This window comes from Sciurus vulgaris, assembly GCF_902686455.1.
Source record: "Sciurus vulgaris genome assembly, chromosome: 7".
Classification (NCBI taxonomy): domain Eukaryota; kingdom Metazoa; phylum Chordata; class Mammalia; order Rodentia; family Sciuridae; genus Sciurus; species Sciurus vulgaris.
The window spans coordinates 124840553-124868550 of record NC_136467.1 but is presented as its reverse complement, the minus strand read 5'-3'; the positions used below and the strand labels follow the sequence as shown (position 1 = coordinate 124868550).

Below are 27998 nucleotides of genomic sequence, written 5' to 3'. Positions count from 1 at the left end.
AGAAGGGGCAAGAGAAAACTTTCCTTAGTTTATGAATGTGAGGGATCTAGAAATGGAGAGAGGACTACTTTCCTGGCTTGGTTTTTGATTGATGTTGGACTTGCTGATACAGGGGAGGGAACAGGGTAGACCTCTGGAATCTTTAAACGGCTACCTGGCCACAGCTGAGTAGCTTGGAGCATGAAGTGTTATGAAGAGATCTGGATTTGCCACTTAATACCTTGCAAACGTGGATAAATAAAATCTTTTGTGCCTCATGTTTTGAGAGTAAAATGGGGCTTTAATAGCACCTAACTCATGTAGTTGATGTGAAGATCGTGATACAGTACTTGGCTCATAGTGAATATTCAATAAATGGTAGTTATATTAGCTTTCAAAATACTTCAGGTCTCCACATCTCAGGCCTATCAATATTAACGAGGTGTAACTATGTTGCTGAAAGGTGAATGGTTTCTTTAAGATATTCTCTCTCCATCTCTCTCTACTTGAGGCCTTAGGAATCTCCTAAGCAGTTATAACCAAATGCTTGGGTGAGGGACATGGGGTGTGCATGGCCTAGTGTGTATGTATTCTCCCTGGGCTACTAGAAATTCTTGCTTTCAGATCACATCCCAAAAGAACATGGGACTCCACTTAGTCTTGCTCTTAAAACTACGAAGTCCCTATCCAAATGTTGAGCCTGGGATACTAAATCCCAACACTATGAAGAAGCTCCTATTTTTTCCCATTCCACTCCAAAACTTCTCAAAAAAACTTTTAATGCTTTAAATCAGTTTTATTATTACTGATTTGGGGTTCACTAGAGATTGCAGGGGCTAGAATTCTGGGAGGCACTTCATCCCTGCATGGAATTTGATGGGGTCACGGAGAGCAAGGAGTCATCAGCTGGAGTGGTCACCTTTCAGCATCTACGCAGTACTCTATAAATATTAGCTGTTTGTGGACCATCATGTGGGTAATGGATGGTGGAGGCGCCCTCTGGAAACCATGTACGAGGGTGGCGAAAAATACCTGCCCGCAGTTCCTGGTTCAGGGGTACTTCTCCCCATGAATTTTGTCCTCTTGTAGCCTCTCTCTTATTTTCTAGAGGATGAACTGGGCCTGCCTCATCCCAGCATTCTAAATTCTCTTTCCAGTGCTTCAGCTTCTCTATGCGGAATACCATGCCTGTTGAGGTGGGCATTCACTCATTTTGGGAGGGAAACTGAACCCTCCACTCCTCACTTTTAGGCCTTAAAGTCTGGCGGGCCTTCAAGACACCCAGTCATTTAATGGGTAATAATTTTTGAGATTCCTCCTTTCCCCATTAGCCTTCTATTTCTGATCCTTTCCTTCCGAGTTTAAAGGAATTACTTGTTGGACAGGGAGACTCCACACAACTTGAGGGGATCCCCGCTCCGGGGAAGGAGTAAGGCAAGGAGGAGGGATCGGAATGTTGGGGGAGGGACCGCAGGTCTCCAGGGCTACCCAATCACAGGGCCAACCATCCGCTGATATCCTGCTGCCGCGTCCGGCCACGACTCCTGATCTTCCCCGCACTGTTGCAGGGTTGGGCCGAGACCCACGCATGCCTGCAGACAACCTACGGCCGCGGGAGGGCGGGCCTCCTCCTGCTCCTCCTCCCGACAGGCTCCGGCAATGCGAATAGGCCCTGGCCCCGCGTGCGGCCAAGTCTACGGACAAAGTCCGGGATTGCAGGCAAACTCCGTCCCCCAGCGGGCCTGCTCCGGCTGAGAGCGTCCGGCAGCGTGGAAGGGCGCCGCCCCCATGCGCAGGCACGCTTCCTGACGCGGTTCGCGCGCGCGGGAAGGCCCCAGTCTCGCGGCTCGGCGTGGCTTTGTGACGTGCCTCCGGCGATCCCGCCCTTTCCAGTAGCGTCAGCAGATCCCAATGGTTACGCTGGCGAGCGATGTCGCCGGGCGCCAGGCCAGCCTGGTCCCGCAGCCCTCGGGCCGCCCCCAGCCCCAGCAGCAGCTGGGCTACCTCCATCGCTCCTTCCCGGGCGGCCAGGAACAGCGGGGTCTGCTCCTGTCCGGAAGGAAACAGCCAGGGGGCGAGGTCAGGAAAGGCCACGCCCACAGAGCGAGTCCTTCCAGACTCCAGCTGCTTGGTTGCTGGTCTCTCCCGCTTTAGGTTTTCTGGGGTTCCCGTGCTTTCCAAATCACTGCTGCCCCCCTTTTTAAATGTGGGTAGCCTGATACCCGTTCTGACCCTGCTGTCTTGGGCGTCTTTATCGGCACCAGCTTGTAGAAGGGAGCGGGCGGCCCGGGCGTTGTTCACAGCAGCGGCCCAGTGCAGTGCGGTTTTTCCTAGGGGACAAGGTGGGAGGATGTGAACGCCGCGGCTGGGGACCAGAAGCCTGGGTTCCTGTTTCTCACGGATTCTAGTCTTGGGGGAAGGGCCTCTGGGTCCCTCAAAGGCGGGAAGTGTTGCCAGGGCGACTGCCAGCCATCAGGAAGCGTTGCCCTGTTGACGTCACTGGTACGCGGGAGGGACAATGGGTATTGTTCTGGGGTCGGTGGGACCGGGAGACGACCTTCCCGCACGAGACCCTGCTCCTCACAGACATCTCCCATATCCCATTTTCATGTGGGTTTGGACAGTATATGTGTGTTGAGAATTACGGGCAGAAACTCAGGTACTCTATACTGTCATCATACAGCAGCAGGTTTACCACTAGATTGGGGGGGGGGTAGGGGTATGCCCCCCACAGCTGCTGCAGTTGGTCTCTGCTGCCTCTATACTTTGCAGCTCATCTTACACCCCAGTCTGCTCAACAACTCTATGGCATAACATCACCCCCGCCCTTCCACACCCCATTTATCTCTGGCCCCGACATCTGCTTGGGCTGCAATGAGTTCTTCAACTAGGTCTTCCACCGCCAGCCTGGCCGCCAGCATCAAGGGTGTGGTTCCATCCTCTGTTCGTGCATCCACTGCAGTTTGTCTGCTGCCAAGTAGGAGCTGGAAGGACAGAAAGAACCTGAGACCCCTGGGGTACGCTGGGCTGCTAACTAGTTCCCTCAGACTTATAACCCCTTTACCAATTCCTATGCAACCATCTTCCTTGTTTCTCTTTCAGGTCCTTAATCTCACATCGTTTTCTTCTTTCAAACGCTAGGGGATGCTTCTCCCCAGGTTTACTTGTAAGATTACCCTTTTCCCTTTAGGGACCCAATGTGTGCTCACCTGGCAGACTTCCCGTGCATCAGCAGCCACAGCAGCATGAAGTGGGGTGCGCCCTGCCCGGTCTGGCTGGTTGGGGTTGGCTCCAGCCTCCAGGAGGCGGCGCGCAGCAGTTGGTCTGGAGAAGCGGGCAGCTAGGTGCAGAGGGGTCTCCCCAGTGCCCACTGTATGAGCCTGGGGACAGGCCCCTCCATCCAGCAGAGGTTCCCATGGCTTAGGACTTCCCAACCAAGGTCCCTGAAAGGTCCTGGATTCTACTCCCCCACAGCAGACTGCAGACATCAGGGGTGTAACCCCATCTGTGGGTGAGAATGAGTAATGGGTCCTTCAAAAGGACACAGGAGGAGGAGGAGGGTAGAGCACTGGATCTCAGAATCACAAGAGGAGATATGAGGAAGCTAGGCTCTGTTTTTTTATTTTGTGCTTTAAGTGACTTTCCTACTTTGAGCTTCAGTTTCCTCACCTGTAAAAGTAAGAAGGCCTTAATTTTCTAACATTCTAGGGTAGTGGTTCTTAAAGTTGAGTCTGAATCGGACTCCCCTAGAGAACTTGTTGAAACACATTGCTCAATAGCTTAAATTTCAGAGTCAGTAGCTGAGTAGTGGATCCTGATAATTTGCCTTTCTAACAGATACCTAGGTGATGCTGCATTCTAATGACCATACTTTGAGAATCATTGTTTTAAGGCACTAACTCGAACATTAGTTCTTCCAGTTCTGATACTAAAGGACTTTTCTGCTTTTAAAAGGATTTAAAAGCATTTTTCATTTTCATGGTCTGGGTTGGCTCATACCTGGTCCACAGGCATCCACATCGGGGACCTCTATGTCTGATTCCTGAGGAGGTGTCAGCATGGCCACTTGAGGGAGCTCCCCACAGCCACCACTCAGTGGCCACAGTTGGCACTTGGAGGGTGGGGTCATTTCTTCAGCCTTGGGGCAAGAGCAAGAATCAGTGAAGGCCATTGACTTATTTATTCCCTCCAACAACTCCATAGAATTCCTGCCCCAGCCCTTTCACCTGGTCCACCTCTTCTCCCTCCTCAGGGCCTGAGCACATTACCACTCCATCTTCAACTTCTACCTCTGGCTTTAGTTCTCTGGAAGGGGGTGAGTGGGTAGAGATTACACAAGTTAGGACCAGTCAGAGTCTCCAAGATTTCCAGCAGCCTTCCTGACCCTCATTTTTCCCTATTTTCAACTTTTGCAATAGCATTTCTTATTGCTTTGATCATAAATATCTCCACAGATAGATTGCCCTTCACCCGAGTTTCTTCTCTTTCTCACTTGAGGCCAATGCTGTCCTCGCCCAGTGGCGGCCGGCGTCGTCGGGCAGCCTGCTGTGTTTGAGGCCTTCTAGTGAAACCAGGAGGTAGCCAGAGGGCCCCATGCTCTCGGCGTCGACGTCGGATGAGCTGGAGGACAAGAAGAGCCCCAAGGGCCAGGAGAAGCACCCCGGCAACTGATGAGCACAGCACAGTCCAGGGAAGCTGGTTGGTGGGGGGTGCTAGTGGAGAGACACAGTGATAAGGAGGTCATTCCTGAGACTGGTTCTACTCACCAGGCAAGTGCAGTAATCTTGCTCTGCCTCATTTTCCTCATTCGTGAAATGGGGTTAATATCCACCTTTTGTGGTTAAATGAGTTAACAGTAAAATGCTAGAGCAACACACATAGTAAGCTTGATATAACAGTTATTGTCTTTCATGTACTATGACTGGCTACCCACATCTAGTAAAGAAGGTAAATTAGAACCCAAGGTTTCTTGGAGGGCTATGCAGGAGGTTAGAAAGTACTTACAGAACCAATAGGCCATGAGGAGAACCAGTCAGAGAAAGAGTTGTTAAGGAGGGCAAGTCCCTACAAAACATTTTTGGTTCCAGCTATCCTGTTGCATTTGATCTCTTGCCTATTGCACAAAGGTCAGAAGTGACAGGTGTCACCTACCAGAGCCTGTGTGAGGGTGGACAGCGAGCAGGGGTGCAGGCAGCAGGGGCTCTAGGGCCCCCACTGCAGCCATTGCTGCAAGGAAGCGGAGCAACAGTTCTGAGTCCCAGGGACAACGGGATGCAGGGTGGTGAGGGCCACAGCGGGACAAATCTACACCCATCACCACCACAAACCTGTGGGGTAGGCACAGAGACTTTTTGTCAGTAACTGACTCCTTACCCTCTGTCCCATGGAGAAACAAACCAGTATCTGGCCTTCTCCCCATCCACTTCTTACCCAGCACTGAGGGAGTCCTTCTCCTTGCCCAGAGGCTGCATATCAGGGTCTGCTCCTTCTGTATGCAAGGTGTTATGAGTTCCTCGTAGCTCCTCTTCGGCCCGGGACCCAGGATAAGGGAACACCATGTCTCTGCCATTACTATCTTTTCTCACCCAGAGCCCCACCCTCAGAGTCAGGGACAGCACTCGGGCCAGGGTAAGTAGCTGCTGGTCCAGGGCAGTGGGGCTCAGCACCACCAGCAGGGCTAGGGAGGGCCCCCACTCCAAGTTCCCATCTTCAGGCCTGCAGTCACCCCCATCCCAGCCACATTCTGCAGTGTTGCAGCCTTTCTCACAGTGGCCATTGTGGAAGTGATCTTGGCAGTACTGGTCATAGGCGGGACTGTAGGGTGAAAAGAGGGAACTCAAGACTCCACAAAACCTGACACCCCTTTTACCCCAGAGGAAATTCCTGACATTCTACAGCCCCTAGGGCTCTGGTTGCTATGTAGGAGCAGCTGTGCATCCTTGGATGGTGGCCCAAACACCCTGACACTGAGACCATTCTCTCCCTGCTCTCCCAAGCTCTACTCTCCCTGAAGGAGAGGCTAAAGCCCTTTTCCCTCAGGGTTGCTGGATGCTAGGAGAGATACTCCGTGGCAACACGAATTAAGGCAAGCTTGAGGCCCAAGCCCCAGAATCAGAGGAGCCTGGAAAGAGATTGTGCGCCACATAAAGTATTGATGCCATCCCATTACTCTGGGTTGGAGTCCAGAGTCCTCAAGCCCTATTTAGCAATGGTATTAGGGTGGAAATTCCCTGGAGCCTGAGACTGTGGTCACCCTGTGTCCCACTCTTTCATCCCCTTATACCCCAGCCCCAGTGGGCTCCAGGCTCACGTGCAGGATGGAGGGGGCTCGCAGTCGTAGCCATCAAACAGACATTCTTCAGAGTCACACTGTGGGTGGCACTGTCCATCACGGAAGAGAAGCCAGCACTGGGAATGGGAGGGGCAGCCTTTCCAGGGGTCTGGGACCCCCAGGGAGCAGTCCCCACCATCCCAATTTCCTCTGGGGCCGCTGCAGCCAGTGTCACAGGCCCCATCTCCACCTTTGCCTTCACACCCCTTTGCTCCAGGCCTCTGACACCGGGGCCCTGGAGAATCAGGAGGGCAGGAGCATCGAAAGCCTGGGCCCCCCAACCCAGGGGTCTCTGAGCAGCTGCCATTGTGTAGGCATGGGGAGGGCGGGCCGCAGCCTTGAGGAGCTGGTGGAGTCAGGCAGTCAGGACCCTCAAAGCCATTGAGGCAGGCACAGCGGGGTGAGAATTCTGGCTTAGGGGAGGGCAGACACAGGCCTCCATGGTGACAGTGATGGATACCGCAGGAAGGAACTCTGTGGCTGCAGGTGGGGCCTTCAAAACCCTGTGTAGGGGGAAGATATTGGGGAAGGACCTTACAGTATTCTTGCCACTCCCCTAAGAAAATTGTGGCTTAAGATAATGCAGAAGGTCCTAGAGTCTTTCATCACAAAGTACAAGTTTATTTTATGGATTTTGAAACCATGTTCCAAGATAATTTCACACAATGACATGACATTGGCGTTATAATGAAAGTCCTGAAAGACTAAAGTCTTAATAGAGTTGAATTCTATTATATCCTTATGTTCATCCGTTTGGAGACAGGATCATGTGCCTTTCTTTTTCTCCAAGGAAAACAGGATAGGGGAGAGGACATAAGTAAGTTATTAATATTGTAATTTTGGTGTTAGGTTCATGGGTGTAATATTGTTAAAACACTAAAAAGTTCAGGCACAGACCAATGTGAGTGTATCATGAACCAAGGCTTACTATTAATCCAATTCCATGCATCAGGGATCCACACATTCATGTACAGAGTTAAAATAACTTATCCAAGGCCACCCAGCTTGACTTTGGGGAGCTTTTGATTTTCTCTTAGGCAGTGCCCATGGTTTCTGAACATTCCCTTCATGCCACCACCTGATCCTACCTTTCTCCTGACTGCTTCTGAGAGCCACTTAATTGATGAGAATTTAAGATGGCTCCTTCCAATAAGTCAGACTTCTATGATTTCCCATGTTCCCCTCTAGGACTCCAGCTCAGGCATTCTCACCTTTTATCAGTATAGAAGGCAATAGAGAAAGCATCTTTGTGGTCACTTACCTGGGGACAGTGGCAGGTGAAACCCTGGGGTGGTCCTGCTGTGACCTCACAGGACCCTCCATGGAAGCAGGGCTGGCTCTGGCAGGGGTCTATCTCCACCTCACACCACTGGCCTGTGGTGGGGATGAGACTAGATATTGCTTCAGTCACTGCCTATCTCCTAACTCACTCCTGGAAGTTGGCCCAGCACAAAGAGATCCTGGGGCGTGTTCTCTGGGATAGCACATGGAGACGGGATAGACAAGAGGACTAGGCTGTCTCATAGGTGAGGACTGTCTGGGTCTCTGTGGTCTGCTCAGATGTCCACCTCTCCCCCAAGGCCTCACCTGTGTGTCCAGGTAGACACTGGCAGTAGAATGCATTGGCTAGAGAGTGGCAGGCTGCAGTGCCTGTTGGGTGGCAAGGCTGGTCTAGACACTCATCCACATCTCCCTCGCAGCGCAGTCCCACAAAACCCGGAGGGCAGGCACAGTTGAAGCCTCCAGGTATGGGAGTGCAGGTTCCATGGTTGTGACAGGGTTGGGACTGACAAGCATCAAGTTCCTTTGAGCAGTTCTGTCCATTGTAGCCTGGGGCACACTGCAGGGATAAAGAATCAGAGATGGAACCAGTGGATGAGCCCAGCTCAAGACAGTCTGTTCAGCCCCCCCACCTTCCAGCTCAACAGCTTCACTCAACCCACCATCCATCATCGCCACATGTAGCTTAACCCTTCTGTCTCAACGCCACGTGGTACACTATTGTTCAGTAACACATAACTTAACCCTCCCCTAGTCCCAAACAATTTCTGTGACACATTGCCACTGAACATAGCCCCATTTTGGTAAAAACCCTTTTCCCTACCAACACCCTCCAGGTTGTCTCATACTTCTTTTCTTCGTAAGCACCTATTGCATTTCCACCTTGTGCCAGGTTCTGTTTTAGGCACTAGGAATACAGGCAAAATTAGAGCTCATTCCTGTTTCTCCAAAGCTATCATTCAACCAGAGGAGAGGAGTAGCTAGCATTTATCATATGCTTTATATACATAACCTCATAAAACCCTCCAAACAACCCTTTATATGGATTGTCTTATATGATTCTCACTTCACAGAAAAGGAAACTGAATTCCACAAAAGTAAAGTGACTTGCACAAGTCATATGGCTGTAGGTGGCAGACCTGAAATTCGAGTCTTCGACTTGGTAACTATTTTCTGATTGCTTCATGCCACTCTGCTAATAAGAGAATATCGTTGATGACTCCGTACCACGTGTTGGGTTCTTGCAGGAGGGAAAGCATGCAAGAATGGAGTACAGGAAGGCTTTGGAGACTTGAGAAAAGATTTACAAAGAATCTGAGCAGTGGCCAGAAGGTTGGTAGGAACAAGTTAAATGTTGTTTTGGAATTCTCTGGAAGGGGGAGTTTCATGAAATAGGATGTGAAACTAAGAAATAAGTGCACAGAAGTTCATTGCTTTCAATTAGTACTTTTGTATATATTTTGAAAATGTTCATAATAAAAGGTTAAAACTAAAAAATTTAAAAGTGAAGTAAAGGAGCCAGGAATGGTGGCATACACCTGTAATACCAGCGACTTGGGAGGCTGAGGCAGGAGGATCATGAGTTTGAGGTTAGCCTCAGAAATTTAGGGATTCCCTAAGCAGTTTAGTGAGACCCTGTCTCAAAATAAAAGGGCTGGGGGAGTAGCTCAGTGGTAAAAGCCTCTGGGTTTAGTCCCCAGTACCTGAAGAAAAAAAAAAAAAAGTGAAGTAAAGGGGATCTGTCTTGTTCCTGCTATTAGAAGTTGTGTCTGAGCTTAGGAGTCAGGTTGACCAGATTTAAATCCCAGCTTTGCCTCTCCTGGTATAGTAACAAAGACCACTGAGGAGAGGCCTTTGCCCAACTGAGAGAGAATTTAGGGACAACTTCCTTAGGAAGGTGCTTCCTGGGCCCCATCCAGTGGAAGAGGTGTGTGGAAGGTCATTCCAGGCAGAGGCAATCGTAGGGATGAAAACTGAAAATGATGCTTGCCTGTAATACGAGCAATTTGGGGAGGCCGAGTAAGAAGGATTACATGTTTGAGGTCAGCCTCATCAACTCAGCAGGACCCTGTCTCAAAATTAAAAAACAACTGGGGATGTAGCTCACTGGTAGAGTGCTCCTGGGTTCAATTCCTGGTACAGGAACCAACAACAACAAAACTGTGAAGCAAGAATCAGTATGGGGTGTGTAAGGTTTTCATTGCTGCTGGAATGGAGTAGGGCAGTGGAGAGTGGAGAAGGTGACAGAAGAGGACTGAGAGGCAGGCAGGGCTTATCATGCAGAGCCTTGGACTTTATAAAGAAGTGGGCAGCCCCCTGAAGGATGTTAAACGGGAGTGTTAGGGGTCAACCTAACATTTGCAGTAATCCCCTGGCTGTGGGGTAAAGACTGATGTGGAGGCTAACACGAGTATTCAGTCAGAATGCAACAATGGCCTGTACTAAAGCAGTGGGATGAAGGGTGAAAGGGAAAGGATAGAATCGAGAAATATTTTGGAGGTAAAATGACCTGACCTGGTGGTTAGCTGGATGTGTGGGGTAAAGGAAAGGGAAGAGAATTGGATATACCATGTTCTCCTTCCCATCATAACTGTTTTCCATACCTTCAGCCAGCTTCTTTTTCCCAATCTCCCTTCTTTACTCTACACCTCTTACCTGGCAGAGATATCCACTGGGCTGGGCCACACAGGTAGCCCCATTCTGACAAGGCCTGGATTCACAGGGATTCACGTTATCCTGGCATAAACTGCCTTGGAATCCAGGGGGGCAGTGGCAGAAATAGGAGGGACCTCTGTCGATGCAAAGACCTCCATTCTGGCACACGGCAGACACTTCTATGCCTGGGGGAGAAAGACAAATAGGGGGAGATGAAGCTAAGTGGAATGGAAGGGTTTTCAGGGACCCCAGATCCCCAACAGAAAGGACTTTACCTTGGGAGCCACTAATATTTTTGGGTGGAAACCCCAAGAACACAAGAAAAAAGTAACTCCTGATCCTGAAGAGGTTAGAACATTAGGTTCCTCCTTCTACCTTTTCTGCCAGAATATGGGAAAGATTTCTCTTCTGAAGCTTATCAGTGTTATAAGATGACTGTTGTTTTCAGTCTTAAGCAAGAAAGTGCTCAAGGGAGGCCTGGACTTACAGCTCAGTGGTAGAGTGCTTGCTTAACATGTAGAAGGCCTTGGTTTGATTTTCCAGTACCACAAATAAAGTTTAAAAAAAAATAAACTCAAGGGAAACTTTGAGGTGGGGACTCATAGCTTTACTGGTGCCCTAAGTTTGTCCCCTGGATTTTGCATTCATTTTGATGTTTTCTCACTGTGATTCCCATCAACCTAAGCCCACAGTAATCTTCCCAGAGCTCTTCTCATCTCAAACCTTATTATTTTTTTAAAATCTTTTTTAGATGCCGATAGACCTTTATTTTATTCATTTAGTTATATGTGGTGCTGTGAATCGAACCCAGTGCCTCACACATGTTAGGCAAGTGCTCTACCACTGAGCCACAACCCAGCCCCCTCAAACCTTATTTGAAGGAGTGTATTCTTTTACAAGAGGGTTGGTGTAACTTCCCAGGGGTGGAGTGAAGTGTGTTGAATGTAGCTGAGTTAAATGTGGTCCACTCCAGCTGAGTTGCAATCATGACAGGGTTGAGTTGCTCCATGTGGAGTTGTGTCCCTGGTGGTTGTGTTAAGCTGGAGTCTACTTGACAGGGCTGGTTGGTGTTGAGCTGTGCTGAATGTGGTGATAGGAGTTGGGTTGTTTTAGGCTTCCTGGGTATAGAATCAATAACTATAGTTGGTCTATAATGGTTGTTTTGGTCAAAAGCTTGTGGCTGCCCTTAGGAAAGTGGTGGAGGAGGACACTCGTTTCTCTTCATCTTCTCCCCAGTTGGGCCTTGTGCTGGTACCTTGGCTCAGTGCAGCCTTCTGGCATGAGGACTGTGGAAGGTTGCAGAGAGGCCCGGTCCATCCCTGGAGGCAAAGGCACTGGAAGGAGGACCCACTCTGGAGGCAGTGGGCATTGCGTGGGCAGGGCTTCTGGGCACATAAGTCCATCAGAGTCTGAGGGTTGGGAAGGATCATAAGGCATAAGGTTCCCAGGCACAGAGATGGGCCTCTGCCAATTCTAGCTCCTCAGAATCCCTCACCTCTAAGACTCTTTCATGAGTGGTCTGGATAGGGTTACCCTCCCTGGTTTCCCTTCTATACCCATATTCCAGAATGGACCCTAAGGATCATAACTCCATTCAATCCTTTCTCCCTTCTTCATGCTACACAAACCTCAACTGAAACTCTGAAACTCCAACTCCTAGACTTCCATACTTCTCCCTGAACTTCCCTGCTGCCCACTTATTAGTTCCTTTTTTTTTTTTTTTCCCCACTTATTAGTTCTTGAAACTGTTCTTACTAGAGCTCTCCAGCCCCCTCCCTCCTCTGCAAACGTGGCTAATTGCACCTCACCTGGCAGCTTCCTCCTGTGTAGCCAGGAGGGCAGAGGCATCGGGGACCCTGAGGGCCATCTTGGCAGGTTGCCCTGTTCCTACAAGGGCTAGAAAAGAGAGACAGGGCACAGTAGGAAGGAGGTCTGGGAGCAAGAGGGAAGGAGTGTGAGACGTAGTGGGGAGGCAACTGTGCGGGAGATGGCTGACGAGGATGGGAGGCAGAAGGAAGGGTGTGGAGCTGAGGCAGCCTGGTGTCCAAGGGGGAGTGAAGAGGAAGGACGGGAAGGCTGAGGGACTCCCTCCCTTCCTCTGGGGGCCTTAGAACCCTACTCACCTGTCTGCACAGCTGGGGTGGGTCTTTCCCTCACAGTGTGAGCCCTGGAAGCCCACAGCACAGAGGCAGGAGAAGGTGCCAGTCCTGTTCACACAGGTACCCCCATTGAGGCACGGGGCTGGAGAGAGGAGGCTGTGAGGGATTGGGTTCCTTGCCTGTAACCTGGCCTGTGACTTCAGTCACACCACACACAGGACATGCCTTTCCCATTAAAACAACAGCTTCCAGTTAATTTGTTTTTTAATATGAAGGAACCATGCCCAATTCTTTCATCCCCCTCATGGTTCAGCACTAGGACCTGGTGGGCACTTACCAGATAGGCAGTGGTCAATGATGGTTTGGCATTGGGGCCCTGTGTGGCTTGGAGGGCAGATGCAGGAGTAACCCTCAGGGCTGGGACTACAGGAGCCACCATTGAGACAGGGCTCTGAGTGACAAGCTGTCACCTCCTCACTACAGGTGTGCCCTGAGGGAAATAGAAGTGGGATCTGAGAGCAGAGATCCTCTTTCTCTCCCTCTATCTGACACTTCTTCCTTTTGCCCTACCTCCCTTACTCCAACTCTTATTCTCCCCCACTCAACCTCTTTTCATTTCTTACCACCTTTCACACATCACCTGTGTCCCCTGCAGCCCACGGCCACTTTTCTTGGTGGTGACTGATACACAGAACCCTTGGCCACATACATTTCCCTTGACTTAGGGTGTGACTAGCCCCAGCTGTATATGGCTTAGAGAGAGTCTCACCTGTGTAGCCTGTGGGGCAGGTGCAGTTGTAGCCAGAGGGCTGGGGATAGCAGGTGCCCCCGTGGGCACATGGTGAGGAGATGCAGGCCCCCAGCTCTGCCTCACACTCTGGCCCTGTCCAACCCACATCACACACACATGAGGATCTGGTCATAAAGAGAAAAAGGAGTGTTTTTCTATTCTTCTGGTGTATCCTTTTCCTTCCCTGTGGGCCAGGCCCTTATGATGTCCTCTTTTTTGTCCTGAGACTCTAGTCTTTTTCCTCAGTGACTTTCCTCTTAACATTGCCCTTTCTCCTTCCTGACTCCCCATCACTCATTTTATTTCCCTATCTCTATTTCTTCTATAACTTGTTCATTGTCTGTCTTTCTGCATTAGAATGAAAGCCCCATGAGCGTCATTGCTTTCTCTCTTTTGCTCTGTGCTATTTCCTCAGTGTCTGGAATGGTGTCCACACAAAGTAAATATTCAATAGATATTTGTCTAAGTGAATGATGAACTGATGCTGGGCATAATGCTCCTTTTTCTGCTCTGATGCCTTAGTCCTCTGCTTCCTCCATCATATATGAGCTCTCCCCTCCTTGGGTAACAAGTCCTTCTATCAACCTGCCCTAAGAACTTGGTCATCTCCTTCATAGTCGCCGTTGGTCATTTCCCACAGACCTGCACCTCACATGCTGTCTTTCCTGCCCTAGCTGAAGAGGACCAGAAAAGGGGCAAATGGAGAGGGCCTGGAGGACGTTACCTCTGGCAATGCCCGTGGTGGCAGGTGCAGTTGTCCTCAGCGGGGACACAGCCGGGGCTTCCATCCGGGCAGAGGCAGTGGATCTTGTTTTCCTGATCCTGGCATTTCTGCTCAGGCTGGCACAGGGTGGGGTCACACAGGGGAACATCACAGAGCTGGCCTGGGGTGGGGATATGAGCCAGATAGAAAATAAAACCCCTTTATGTCCTTGAGGGGACCAAAGTCCACTTATGTATGACTAGTTCACTCCCCATAGACCTGTCCTTCAATGAATTCCTCTTACCTTCAGGATAGGACCTTCCTGTCACATGGAATCTGGTGTGACATGACTTTTCTACAACTGCTGTGTTTTTCATCTTTGCCCTGTTGCACTTTAAGCTCTGGGTCCTTAAATGGAAGGTACTTTTCTCCCCCCTGTGCTTTTACAAATGTGGTGATTTCCAACTAAAACACAGGAGCTGACATTCTATTTTGACAAAGTCCTGCTCATTTCTCAAGATTCACCTTAGCCATCACCTCCTCCACGAAGAGTTCTCATCTTTAGTTCTGGGTTAGTGGGTTCTCCTCTCTCAGGACCATTGGGCCATAACCAACAGGAGACTTGTTGGTCTATGTATTAGATTTAAAATCACTCGAGGACAGCAACTTCTTGACTCAAATTTGCTTGTATGTCTGGCATAGTAAACATTTAATTATTTTTTGTTTGTTTTTATGGTGCTGGGGATCAAACCCAGGGATACATTCATGCCAGTACTTTACCACTGACTCACAGCCCAGTGTTAATAAAGACTTGCTAAATAAGAAAGTGAATGGCTTCCCTTCGAGCCCAATTTCTGCTCCTGAGCCCTAATCACACCCATTCATGTGTATGATATGTGGCTCTTTAATAACATCCATGGTTGTGCAGGTTTTGCCCTGAGCAACTTTAAGGGATGCCATTCTCATTCTGTTCTCACATCCTGACTCTCAAACACCCACCAGTGACTTCTTCCCCACCCCAAAGGGACTCAATCATTCTCTTTCTAATATCTTCCCTGCTGACCTGTGAAGCCAGAGGGGCAGAGGCAAAAAAAGGCTCCTGGTAGATCACGGCAGCTGGCTCCACTGGGGCATGGACTACTCAGACACTCATCCACGTCTGTCTCACACTGTGGCCCTTTAAAGCCTATGGCACAGGGGGAGAATCAGGGACTGCAGAGACTTCTGTCCTCTCCCTCCCTCTCCTCTTATGTCTGAGCCCCAGTTTACCTTGGAGACACTCGCAATGGAAGGCTCCAGGCTGGTCCTGGCACTGCCCACCATTGGCACAGGGAGAGCTGCTGCATTCATCAATGTCTTCCTCACACTGGATGCCAGTGAATCCTAGTGGGGAAGGGAGTGGATGGAGAGAGAAGACCAAGGTCATTGAGGAAGACACACGTAGTTCTTTTTCTTGCCAGGAAAGGCAAACATGTAGGTCTCAGAGAAGACAACTGAGCAGTTGGGTGTGGAGCAACAGACGGGTGATGCAGAAAAAGTGAAGCTCAGCCACCTGTCAGCTGTGTGACTTGGGGCAAGCTACTAATCTTTCTGGGCTCCCAGTTTCCTGCTCTGTAAAAGGAACAATAATGGAACCTAGGCTGGGGGTGTAGTGGTAGAGTGCTTGCTTAGCATGCGTGAGTGTGTGAAGCACTGGCTTTGATCCCCAACACTGGAAAAATAAATAAAGAGTAGGCTACCTTATGTTGCCATTGAAAGGATTAAATGACATAATGCCCCCAAAGTACAAAGTCAAGTGTCTGTCCTGGAGTAAATATTCAATAAACGTAGTTATTTTCATAGCAGGGACTAGAGGGATGTTCTAGGATGATGGAAAAAGAAAGGCCTGGGACAACTTTCCCTGTGTCCATGGCAGGTAGTGCCAAGACCAGTCTGGGAACACCCCGACATGCAGAGTACACAGAGAGCTATGCAGGAGGGTTGGAAAGGAGGGATATTTGGCTGATCTGGCAGGACAGAGATGAGATTGGGTGTGTAAGTAAGGGAAGATCTGGGGATGTAGCAGAGGAGTTGGACAAATGGGGAACTCTTTGACCAGGCTAGAGAGAACTTCAAGAGGCCAGAACTCTGGTGGTTCCAACACTGGGGTCCTGAGGGTGGCTGCATTGGAATCTGTACACACCAGGCAGGCAGGCACACAGGAAGCCATTGCGCAGGTCGTGACAGTCAGCCTGGTTCAGGCAAGGAGCTGAGGCACACTCGTTGGTCTCCACCTCGCAAAGTAGTCCTTCTAAGCCTGAGGACATAGGGGCATGGTGAGGTTGGGACTTTGCCAGGCTGGCCCTGCTTTGTTAGCTCCCCCTTCTCCCTAGGAGACCTGTGTTCTAGAGCCAGCACACCTGCAACTTGCTGTATGTCCCCATCACACCCCTCTCTGCTGTCTGCTGGTAGGTTGGGTAGATCAAACCTGAGCCCCATTGCTCTGTGGTGTGCAGTGCTGCCTCCTTCAGGTATGAAAGCTCAGGAAGTAAGGCTCTTGCTGGGAGCTGTAAGAAGGCATCCAGGAAGTGCTTCTTGGGGCCTTTCCTGTGTAAGGCAGTGTGGGGCCCACCCGTGCTGGCTGCTTAATCTGGAGGTACTTGATGTACAAATGAGGCAAGCAGGTGTCTGCCTGGAGTGTGATTTACTTCTCTTGTTCATGGAAGGTCTCCATGCCAGAAGCAATAGGGATCCCAATGTGGTGGAATGTGAAGGGCATTTGGGAAGCTTTATTACTCTCATATTTATCCCATTGCTTTTGGGTCATCCTAGTCTCCTTGGTCTCACCTTGAACTCGGACCTTACCTCCTTCCTTTTCTTGCCTGAGGACCTTGCCTCCAATCATCCTTCACATCTACAACCTTGTCCCTTGGATTACCGAATAGTTTTCCTTACTCTTTTACACTTATCTGTGTGTGGCCTAAGCTACGAACCTTTGGTGTTGCTCACCTTAGAATGGCAGTGGTTAAAACTGTTGAAACCCTGGGTTTGAATCTTAGCTCTGCAACTTACTAGCTGCATAATGTTGGACAAACCACCTGAACGTTTTGTGTCTTGGTTTCTTCATTTATAAAATGGGTATAGTAACAATACCAACCTCAGGGTTATTGTAAAGAGCGGATAATACATGTAAGACAGACAGTAAGTCAGCTATTATTTTCCTGGTTTCATCCGTTTCCCTGATATTTCTCTCTTAGAAAGATTTTTCCCACATAAAACTAGCCTGGGGGTGGCTAGACTTGCAGTATTCCTTTCCTGCTGCATAAAACTCAAGCACACAGGTCTTTTGGAATTTTAAGGGTTTACTCTTTATCTCTGCATGGGACAGTTGGAATGATTAGTGGGAGCATTGTGGGTAGGCATGGACAGAGGCTGCAGCATGGAAAGTTTATTAACTGTCATTCTGCCTTCCCTTATCTGGCCACGTGTACAGTGGGCCATGTTGTGCTGTCTGACGACCATGCTAGGAGTGGCAGCCTCCCACTCCCAGAACTGAGCAGTGTACAACCTCACCACCATCTGTGGCAGCTCTTTTCCTAGGGGCCATGGGTGTCTCAGTTTTCATCTGGCGGGGAGGGAGAGAAGTATCCTATAGTGAGTGACCCCCTTGGTCTGATGCTATCCTTGTTCTGCAGGGGCAGTTCCCAGTGGGTTCAGCTTTGTTCTGTGTTCCCTACACAAGTCCCCATTAAGCCATACCTGGTGGGCAGAGGCAGTGGAAGGTGGCAAGGAGGTCCAGGCAGGTGCTGCCTGGGTGGCAGGGCTGGGACAGGCACTCATTGTGGTCAGCCTCGCACCGGGAGCCCGTGTAGCCAGGTGGACAGAGGCAGTTGAAGGAGCCAGGGGTGTTGAGGCAGGAACCACCGTGTTCACAGGGACTGGGACCTTGCTGGGCTGGGAGGAGAGAGGAGCTGGAGTTCACAGGGACCAGGGATAGGAAGGGCAAAGAGACCATACTGTCAGGAGAGGTGTGGGGCCCATTTGAGGCAGGCAATACCAACTGGGGAAAGGGCTCGTGTCTTTAGGATGGAAAAGGACCAAGAGGACAATCCATGGGGCTCGAAGGGCTAATCACTGGGGAGAGGACCATGTAGGGAAAAGTTGCCAAATCCAGATCAATCCAAGGAAAAATAGATAGTTCTTTTTTTCAATCCAAGAAATAATTTTCCCTTTTCTCTGTTCAGTACAGAGGCCTGTCTGGGCTTAGAGAGGCTCTACTGTGGGGTGCCTCACCCATCTGACACTCATCCAGGTCTTGGTGGCAGGTGGGTCCTGAGTAGCCAGGCTGGCACAGGCAGAGTGTGGAGCCTGTCAGGGGGTTGGTGCTGCACTGGGCTTCCCCATGGCATGGCTGGCTCAGACACATATCTTCCAGGTGGCACAGGAGGCCTGGAGGGGCAAGATGGGGGCAGGGCTCTCATGGGCTGCTTGACCTCCCAAATGACCCCCTTGTTCTTCTCAGCCTCCACCTTTACCTCATACCTCCTGATACCTCAGTCCCCATACCTGTGCGCCCAGGTGGGCAGAGGCAGGAAAAGAAGCCCACGTGGTCAATGCAGGTGGATCCAGGGGCACAGGTCGCAGCAACACAGTCGTCTAGGTTCTCTTCACAGCCTGTGCCTCCCCAGCCACTCACACATACACAGTGAAAGTTGCCAGCCAAGTTCTGGCAGGTACCCCCATTTTTACAGCGAGGGGGACCCTGAACCTCACATTCATCCACGTCTTCAGAGCAATCCCAGCCTGTAGGGAGGTAGGAAGGGAACAAGGGCTAGAGCTGGGAACCCTGTGAGGAGAGGAGGCCACAGGCTGGCTGTCTGGCCACTGGTGCCACGAACTTGGCTTAAACAACTCACCTGTCCAAGTTTCTGGGCAGAGGCAGGTGTAGGTGCCCAGTCCATCCTGGCAAGTGCCCCCATTCTGACAATGGTGTGTGACACAGTCGTCTGGATTCACCTCACAATCTAGGCCTGTGAAACCTGACAAGGTCATGGAATCAGCCAGGGGAGGGAACCCAAGGGGGGCAACTCTCCCTTTCTGGGAGGGGGGCTTCAGAAAAGCCTCTATGAGGACACACCTGGGGGGCAGAGGCAGAGGTGAAATGTGGTGTCTCCCCCCGGCACCAGCTGGCAGGTGCCCCCATTTGAACAGCCTGCTGGGGGGCAGGGTCCTGTTTGGAGGTCACAGTGTGGACCCTCCCGCCCTGCAGGGCAGAGACATTGGAAGGAGCCCAGGGTATTATGGCAGGAGGTGCCTTTAGGGCAGGGTCCAGGGTCCTGGAAGCACTCATTGACATCATGTTGACAGGCATGACCCTCAAAGCCAGGTGGGCAGCGGCACTGGATCTGGGGGTATGTGGCCAGACACACGCCTCCATTGATGCAGGGGTTGTCTGAGCAGAAGTCCCGAAGCTGGCACTGCTCGCCTGCAACAGAAGGCAGAGGGAGTTGTTTCTAGCATTGCACAAATTCCAGCCCATCTGAGATGACTCTGATCTCCCTGTGGATAATCTCTGTGTTGAATTTTTGAATTTCCCTCCCTTTATTTCCATGCTCCCTTTACCCTGTTTCATCACCCCTGCCTTAGTTTTGCCATGCCTTGGGAGGGTTATATCTGGAGCAACCATATTTTCTAAACTGAAAATGGTAAGAGTATTGCAAATTGGCCTTACCTGGGAAAACCTGGGATATGGGGTCCTATAACACCTGATCTTAACCAAAAGGCCAAGTAGCAATGGTGGGGTCCCTACAGTGGTTAAGAGCACTCAGCATCTGCAGGTAGGAGATTCAGATTGGCACCTTTTAGTGCCACAAAACTGGTTGTATGCTCTTGGGTGAGTTGCTTTGCCTCTGTAATCTGATTTCCTAATCTGGACCTGGCACCTCTCACCTGGATAACAACAAGGAGACTCACTTCACAGCGTGTGCAACAGTGATAATGGTGGCAGCAGCAGCAGCAGCAGTGGCTTTAGTAGTGGGGTGGCAGTAGCTACTAATCACACTGCATACATACCATGTGCCAGGTTTGAGCTAAGTAAGCACTTCCTGAGCATCATCCCCTTTAATTCTCTCAACGACCTTATGAAATCAGACATTAATCTCCCTGTTTGTTGACAACCTAGGACCCAGGTTGCTTTAAATATCTTACCCAAGTTCATGTAGTTAGTGGCAAGCTGACATTTACCTCTATTCTAAAGCAGTAAACTTGCCCAGGGTTAGACGCCTTTTCTTGGGAAGCACTCCACTTCTATCTCTGGATCAGGTTCCTCCAGTCTCATCACACCTTCCACCACTGCATTCTTTTCAGGACTATTATGGACACCCACCATTTAGAATAGGGGCTGTTCAGATGCTCAGAATGCAAAGCCTGGAGACCCCCTGGTGAACAGGCAATAACCTCTAGCTGCTGAGTTCAGGAGAGCTTAAGGGGACCAGGAGAGGCATCAGGTTAGAGCACTAAGGAGGTCCCATAGTTTAGAAATATTTCAGATAGTTTGGAAATCTTTCAGTGTTTTAGCAATCACATGCTGGTGAATGTCAGTCTTGAGTAACAGTCGCCTGCCAAGGATTCTCATGGCCTCTGTCTTCAAAAGGCTCACATTCTATCAGGCTCCAGTTCCATCTTTCTCAGCCCACTGCTGTTGCCTGTCCCCTCCTCTCCACTCCCACCAGAGCTTACCTGTCCATCCAGGCATGCAGGTGCACTGTGGACGGCCTGAGGCCTGGATGTGGCAGCGGCCCCTTTTGGAACAGAAGGAGGGAAGACAGGGGTCTTCTAGGTGGACCTGGCACCTTTCACCAGTGAAGCCAGTTGGGCAGGTGCAGAAGAAGCTGGGGGGCAGTGGAGAGGGGAAACTAGAGGAGCCTGGAGGTGTGGGAAGCAAGACTTGACAGTTGCCCCCATTCTGACAGAGCTGGGCATCCTGGCAGGGGTCAGGAAACTTGCATGTCTCACCCAGGAAGCCAGGGGCACATCTGGGCAGGAGGAAGAGAGGAAAACTCACATCACTGGCCCCACCTTCCCTTTTCTCCCACCCCTCTCCCTTGCCTTATTTGTTTCTCTTCATCTCCTTCACCTTCCCTCATTCTCCTTCTTCCGCTCCCTCACTTCTCTCTCCCCTTTTCTTTCTAGTCTCCCAGGTCCACAAGGCCCACTCACTGGCAGGTCTCTTGCCCCTGAGGCAGGCTCAGGCAAGTGCCTCCATTGGCACAGGGTTCTGGAAAACTCCCGCATAGCAGCCCTACAGAAGGAAAGGGAGAATGAGATGGAGCTGTGGGGCCTGTGCCTCACTTCCTCCTCCAGGGGCTCCTGAGGACCTGTTCAAAGCAAGCCCCCATACCCATGCAAGCTCTAAACCACCTGTCCTTCATACCCCTGCTCCAGTCCACATGTGGTCTCCAGGCCTCAGTTCCTTCCGTCCCAGGCCTCTCAGTTACTACTCCCCAACACCCCCTTTTCCTGTTTATTCTCTGGCCTCCCAAGTCCAGCCCTGGACTCCATCCCTAGGAAGCAAGACAACAAGGATCAGGAGGGGGGCCAATGGGAGGTGAATGGCTGAGACATTGAAGGGATTTCCTCCAGGAAGGCCAGGAAGGGCCCAGAGTCAAGCCTTCCGGGGGGTGTGGACAGCTGAACAGGAAAGGGACATGGTGGACCCATGACCTTCCACATCTCCACCTCCTGCTCTCTTCATCTTTTCCCCAGCAGGTGGTTGGTCTGTTCCCTCTTCCCTGCTCAATGTGGTTATAAGAGTACACTTAACGTTTAGCTCCAGGGCCAACTGGGTTCTCCCTGGGGATGGGCGCCTTCTCACCCATCCCCCCAACAGTCACTACTCCTGGCACCCAGCCCAAAGCCTGGATCTGGGCAGCTTCTGTGGCAGTCTCCTCTCCTTATAGGCTGTCTGCTTTTTTGAGGAAAATCTCCTCTATCCAGTGTCCTCTCAAAACCTGGGGCCCCACCTCTATTTTCTCCCACCCCACTGGACATCCTCTTAAGGGAGAAGGGACTCCCCCACCTCTCCCACCCCATTCCTCACCTCTGGCCATGACAATTAGGAAACACGGTGGTGGCGGCGGCAACAGAAGCAGCAGCAGAAGCAGAAGCAGGGAAGGGGGCTGCATTCCAGAGCATCCCCAAGCCCAGATCTCCTCTCCCTCTTCAGGCTGGGACCCTCAGAACCCTCACTGAGGCAGGGCTACCTCCTTGGCTCCCACTGCCCTTTCCTCGTCCTCCTCAGCCTGCTGCAAGTCTAATGTCTGAGCTGTTTCCTGAGTCACACAATGTCCTGGACACCCTAGTGAATGGGGGGGGGGGTTGGAGGAACATTGAGGGGGATGAAGGAGGGGCCTTCTGTCCCTGACAACCCCTGGGGAAGTGGGAGAAGTAGGGCGGTATGAATGAATGGTGGGTGATAGGAGGGGAGAACTGGCTTGGCTACTCAGGTCCCTTGGGCAGTCTCAGTTCTGTTTGTGGATCTGGCTTCTCCATTCTAGAGAAGGGAATTGCAAGGTGGCTGCCCCTGAGCCTCAGGAGGGGAAGGATCTGGAAACAGATGTGTGGAGTGGTGAGGGATCTCGTTATCCTCTTCCAGGGAGACAATGCTTAAATTTTGCCATCAGTACAGATGCTTTACAGAGGACCTGCGGCTTGTCATGATTTGAAACCATTCACCTTGCAGAGGGGACCCAGGGGACTTCTGGACCTCACCTTGGTCCCTTGTTGGGACCCTTTTTATTCTCCTGGGGAATGGACAAGATACTGGGCTGGTTTTGGGGGAAACTTTGGCCTTCATATTTGATAACAAATGTATATGATGTCATCATCAATGATAAATGAAAATAGTGTTTCCTAAATTCTATTGTATTCTATAGTCAATTCTAATTTAAAATTCTAACTTTTGCATTCTGGATTATTTGTAGCAAATACTGAATTTGGGTAGCTTTTACTTCCATCTCTGCTTCCCTCTATTGTAGAAGTCCCTGGGATGCAGAATATAAAATTGGAGTAAATAAAACCACAAAAGGAAATTTGTTGCCTTGAAATCTCATTCCATCTTCTTAAGTTAGGCTAGGATAGCTTTGGGGTCAGTCACATGCTCAGTTCCTCGGGTAGCACAGAAAGCAAGAGTCCAGGGTGGTGGAGGTGTCTGCAGAAGCTGCACACACCCAGTGTTGACCTTGGCTGCATCCTGGAGTAGTCTGAACACCTCCCTTGCCAAGGAATATATATCACCACCTCTCTCTCTCTCTCTCTCTCTCTCTCTCTCTCTCTCTCTTTCTTCCTTTCTTCCATCCTCTCTCCCCACTTTCTTTCTTTTTAAACTTTTTATTTTGAAATAATTTAAAGCTTACAGAAAAGCAGCAAGAATACTAAAAAGAATTCTCAGATACCCTGCACTTGGATTCACCAGTGGATATCATTTGACCTCATATGCTTTATCATTATTTCTCTATAAAAACACATTAGTAGTATTTTTTCCTGAATCCTTTGAGAATGAAGTCCTACACAAGACCAATACCTCTAAACCCATCAGCATGAATTTCCTAAGGACAAGAATATCTTTTTATATAATACAGTACAATTATCAAAATCAGGAAATTTAGCCAGATAGGGTGGTACATGCCTATAATCACAGCTATGCAGGAGATTGAGGCAGGAGGATTGCAAGTTGGAGGCCAGCTTTAGAAACTTAGCAAGGCTCTGTCTCAAAATAAAAAATAAAAAAAAGATTGAGATTTACCTCAGTAGTAGAGTGCCCCTGGGTTCAATCTCTAGTACTGGGGGAAAAAGATAAAGTGACCTCAGGAAACTTAGATTGATATAATACAGTGTTCTAATCTGCAATCCACATTCAAATTTTGCTAATTGCCCAATATACCCTTTATAAAAATTTAATTTCTAGGTCCAGGATCTAATCTAGAATCACTCATTGTACTGTATTTAATATTTTAGTATTTTTTTTTGTGTGTGTGGGGGGGACCAGGGATTGAACTCAGGGGCACCAGACCATTTGCAATCCTCCTGTCTCAATCTCAGGAACTGCTGGATTACAGGTATGTGCCACCAGGCCCTGCTAGTATTTAAGTCTTTTTTACATTCCTTAGGTTTGTTTTCTTAGACTTATTTTGCCTTTCATTATGTTGACATCTAAAAGAATACAGGTCAGAAAGGAGATGGATAGAGTAGAGGAAAGGGATGAGAGGGGGAAGAGTACTAGGGAATGAAATCTAGGAAATTATTCTATATCCATTTATGAATGTGCTACAATGAGTCCCACTTATAATGCAATAATAATAATAATAATTAATAATAATAACAACAACAACAACAAATGGAAGTTTGATCAGTAAAGTAGAGCAAGCAGATCAATGGTAAGGAGGAGAGAAGGGAAAAGGAAAGTATTGGGAATGAGATTGATCAAATTTTGTGATGTGCATGTACAAATATGGCATCATAAATTCTCTTATGTATAATTATAATGTACCAATTAAAAAGGAATATAGGTCAGTTATTTTGTAGATAGCTCTTAAATTTGGGTATGACTTTTTTTTTTTTTTAATTTTTTTGTGCTTGGTATCGAACCCAGGGCCTCAGGCATGGTGAGCATGTGCACTACTACAGAGCTACATCTCCAGCCCATCATTCTTTTTTGCGGGGGTACTGGGGTTTGAACTCAGGGGCACTCAACCACTGAGCCACATCCCCAGCCCTATTTTGTATTTTATTTAGAGATAGGGTCTCAATGAGTTGCTTAGTGCCCCACCGTTGCTGAGGTTGGCTTTGAACTTGCAATACTTCTGCCTCAGCCTCTCGAGCCACTGGGGTTATAGGCAAGCACCACTATGCCTGGCCCACCGTCATTCTTAGAGGTTGCCTAGTATACCACTATTTGGTGAACCCTGGTTAATTTAAACCAATTTCCTATAGTAGCACATTTAGGTGGGTGTCAATTTTAAAAAATATAATAAACAATTTTAAAAAAGCAGTAAGCTTCTTTTTTTTTTTTTTTGGTGTTGGAAATTGAACTCAGAGGCACTTGACCACTGAACCATCACCCCAGCACTATTTTGTATTTTATTTAGAGACAGGGTCTCACTGAGTTGGTTAGCACCTCCCTTTAGGGGAGGCTGGCTTTGAACTCATGATCCTCTTGCCTCAGCCTCTGGAGCCACTGGGATTACAGGCATGCATCACTGCACTCAGCCTGCAGTAAGTATTTTTGAACCTACATAATTTGTGTGGTTGTCTATTTCCTGAGTCAAAACTCTTGGTCCTTAAGTGTGGCTAATGTCATTCTCCAAAGAGTAGTGCAAGGCTTTAAATTCCAGTCAGCAGAGTCTGTATAATGTCCTTACTCTCACCGACCCCATGTATTAGGTGAAAGGGTATCTGACTGTTATTTTAAAATTGTGTTTTGTTGCAGGACATGATGGTACATGCCCAGAATCCCAGTTACTTGGGAGGCTGAGGCAGGAGGATCCCAAGTTCAAGACTTGCCTGAATAGCTTAGTGAGACCCCTGTCTCAAATAAAAATAAAAGGGCTTGGGATGTAGCTCAGGGTAGAGTGTCCCTGGATTAATTCCTAGTACCAAAAAAGGGTTAACATTATTTTCATCTGTGTAATGATGATTCATGGTTCTTCTTTTGTGAGTTTCCTGTCTGTGCTTTCGACCCATTGTACTGTTGGTATAGCCATTTTTGTATCATCTCCTTAGATGAGGCAGCAGCTGAGGAGCTGAGTGTGTAGGAATCTGGGAATGGAAAAGCTGGTGTGAAAAGCCCCTACTGATTTTACACTCTCTGGTTTGCTGACTCGGGGGATTTGGCGTTGGAGAGTAGCAAGAGGAAAATAGGAAGAAACATTAGGCTTCCTGTGGAACCACAAAGAAGACCTGGGTGGAAAGAACTGAACTTGCCATTTCTGCTGTGTTTCTGACCTCACAGCATTTTAGAGAAGGAGGCTGGGGCACTAGGCTGGATCTTGGAAAAAGAAGAAATGGCAGTGGAGACAGAGACATGGTTAGGTGGAAGGGGAACCAGGTGTGCTGTAAGGCAGAAGCTGTTTAAGGATAGTTGTCAGGAAGGTTCCTGGCTCATTTCTTGCTTATCCTGCTCTGAGACCAGGCAGTATGCACCTGCCCAGGCTGTATAAAGCTATTCCTGGGTCTCAGACACCCTTCCTGTCTTCTTGGACCTTACATCCCCAAAGAAAATGGACACTTGCCTAAAAGCTTGCTTTTCTTCCTAATGCCTTCCCAGATGTTGACACTAACAAGGATGATATTATCATTATAGTGAGCCACAGCATTGCCAGGGACATGAAGTTTCTCTGGTAAAAATGACCCCTTTCCTTATAGTATCCCATCAAATAGAGGTTCATTTTGCTTAACTGACTTTTCTTTCAGTTTATATTTCCTGAGCAGGATAGCCTGTCAATCATGCACACTTCAGGTTCTGACCTTCAGAGGATCAGTCTTTGAGCTGGGCCCTGATAATGTGATCAGACACAAAGTGACAACAGCTCACCATAGATATAAAAATAAGCAAGAATGACTCCATGCTCATAAATCAATCTTTCCTTTTTCCCTCCCTCCCTCCTTCCTTCTTCTGTCCCTCTCTCTTTCCTTCTTTCATACTGAGGATCAAACCCAGGGACACTCTACCACTGAGCTATACCCCCAGTCCTTTTAATTTTATTTTGAGACAGGATCTCACAAAGTTGCCCAGGCTGGCATCCACTGGGTGCGATGGCACATGCCTGGAAACCCAGTAACTTGGGAGGCTGAAGCAGGAGGATCTGGAGTTCAAGCCAGTCTCAGCAACTTAGAGAGGCACATACTAACTCGGTGAGACCTTGTCTAAATAAAATATAAAAAAGGGCTGGGGATGTGCCTCAGTGGTTAAGTACCGCTGGGTTCAATCCTCAGTACCACACAAGCACACACACACAAAAAAGAAAATGGAGATCTTTCTGCTCTAGCCTCCTGAATTGGTAGCATGTACCACCCCTTCTTCCCTCCTTTCCCCAGCTTCTTACACTGTAATGTCCATGCCTCAATTCCTGAATCTTTTCTATTTTTTTTCCTGTCCCTAGGTGGCCTCATACAGTCTCATGTTTCTCCACCTGTTTAAATGGTACCTTCAAAGACCATGTTTGTGTTGACAACTTCAAATTACTATTTCGAGAGCAGACCACTCCTTGGAACTTCAGACTTGTACTTCCAATGTTTGGTTAAGCCCAATATGTCCAACATTGATCTGATTTTCCCTATAAACCTTCCCCTTCCTCCTGATAGAATTGGGTTTTGCAATTTTATTTTGTACAGGGGATTGAACTCAGGGGACACATAACCACTGAGCCATATACCCAGCCCTTTTTATTGAGAAATAGGGTCTTGCTAAGTTGCTTAGGGTCTCAATAAGTTGCTGAGGCTGGCTTTGAACTTGAGGTCCTCCTGCCTCAGCCTTCCGAATTGCTGGAATTACAGGCGTTTGCCATTGTGTCTGGTTTCTAATCTGTCTTAAATCCTATTGGTTCAACCTTAAAAATATATTCAGATTCATCTCTTTCATCTCCTTTCCCCCTACTGCTGTCCTTGCTTTTCTTGGCCATTTATCTACACAGCAGCCAGAATGAGTTTGTTACAATGTGAGTTAGATCATGTAACTCCTTTGCTCAAAATTCTCTAATCACTTGGAGTAAGCTAACTTCCTTACAAGGCCTGCAAGGCCCTACATATCCTTACCCCATTTACTTTTCTGAGCTAACTGCAATTAGTCCTCTCATTGTATCAGAGTAACTACCTTACTGTTCTTTAAACAGGTACATGCACAGCACAGAGCTTTTGCATTTGCTCTTCCAAGCTGTCTGGATCTTCTCCTCCCCCAGGTATCTGCATTGCTCATTCCCCCACCTCAAAATGCCCTTTCTCTTGGAGGTCTTCCTTGTCTATCCCATTCCTAAATTGGAAATTCTCCTCCATGTGTCCCATCCCCTTTGGTTTTTCTTTTTATTACTACATTTTATACCATCTAACTAGCTTGTTATATATTTTATTTATTTTTCTTGTTTAATGACTGCCAGTTCCCCAAAGGCGAAAGTATTTTTTATATGCTTT

At 48.9% G+C, this 27998-nt stretch overlaps 1 protein-coding gene and 1 long non-coding RNA gene across 2 annotated transcripts; one reads left to right on the top strand and one right to left on the bottom strand.

Moving 5' to 3' along the window:
• Positions 1-13: 13 nt before the first annotated feature.
• Positions 14-22142, bottom strand: NOTCH4 (notch receptor 4). The gene is made up of 30 exons (XM_079147810.1): positions 21916-22142; positions 21036-21117; positions 20556-20851; positions 18955-19302; positions 18734-18856; positions 18384-18620; positions 18111-18266; positions 17577-17771; positions 16021-16134; positions 15108-15221; positions 14902-15024; positions 13860-14019; positions 13115-13260; positions 12683-12835; positions 12370-12487; positions 12055-12142; positions 11502-11655; positions 10247-10431; positions 7898-8150; positions 7572-7684; positions 6290-6813; positions 5410-5793; positions 5131-5306; positions 4472-4691; positions 4206-4284; positions 3979-4117; positions 3189-3484; positions 2816-2963; positions 2212-2309; positions 14-2028 (listed from the first exon to the last, which is right to left on the bottom strand). The coding sequence occupies exons 1-30, from the start codon at positions 21998-22000 to the stop codon at positions 1315-1317; spliced, it is 6021 nt and encodes a 2006-aa protein (XP_079003936.1). The 5' UTR covers positions 22001-22142; the 3' UTR covers positions 14-1314.
• On the top strand, positions 2898-27840 carry LOC306666063. Its single transcript, XR_013765176.1, has 3 exons — positions 2898-2996; positions 26975-27111; positions 27704-27840. It is a non-coding gene; the product is annotated as an uncharacterized lncRNA (long non-coding RNA).
• Positions 27841-27998: the final 158 nt, after the last annotated feature.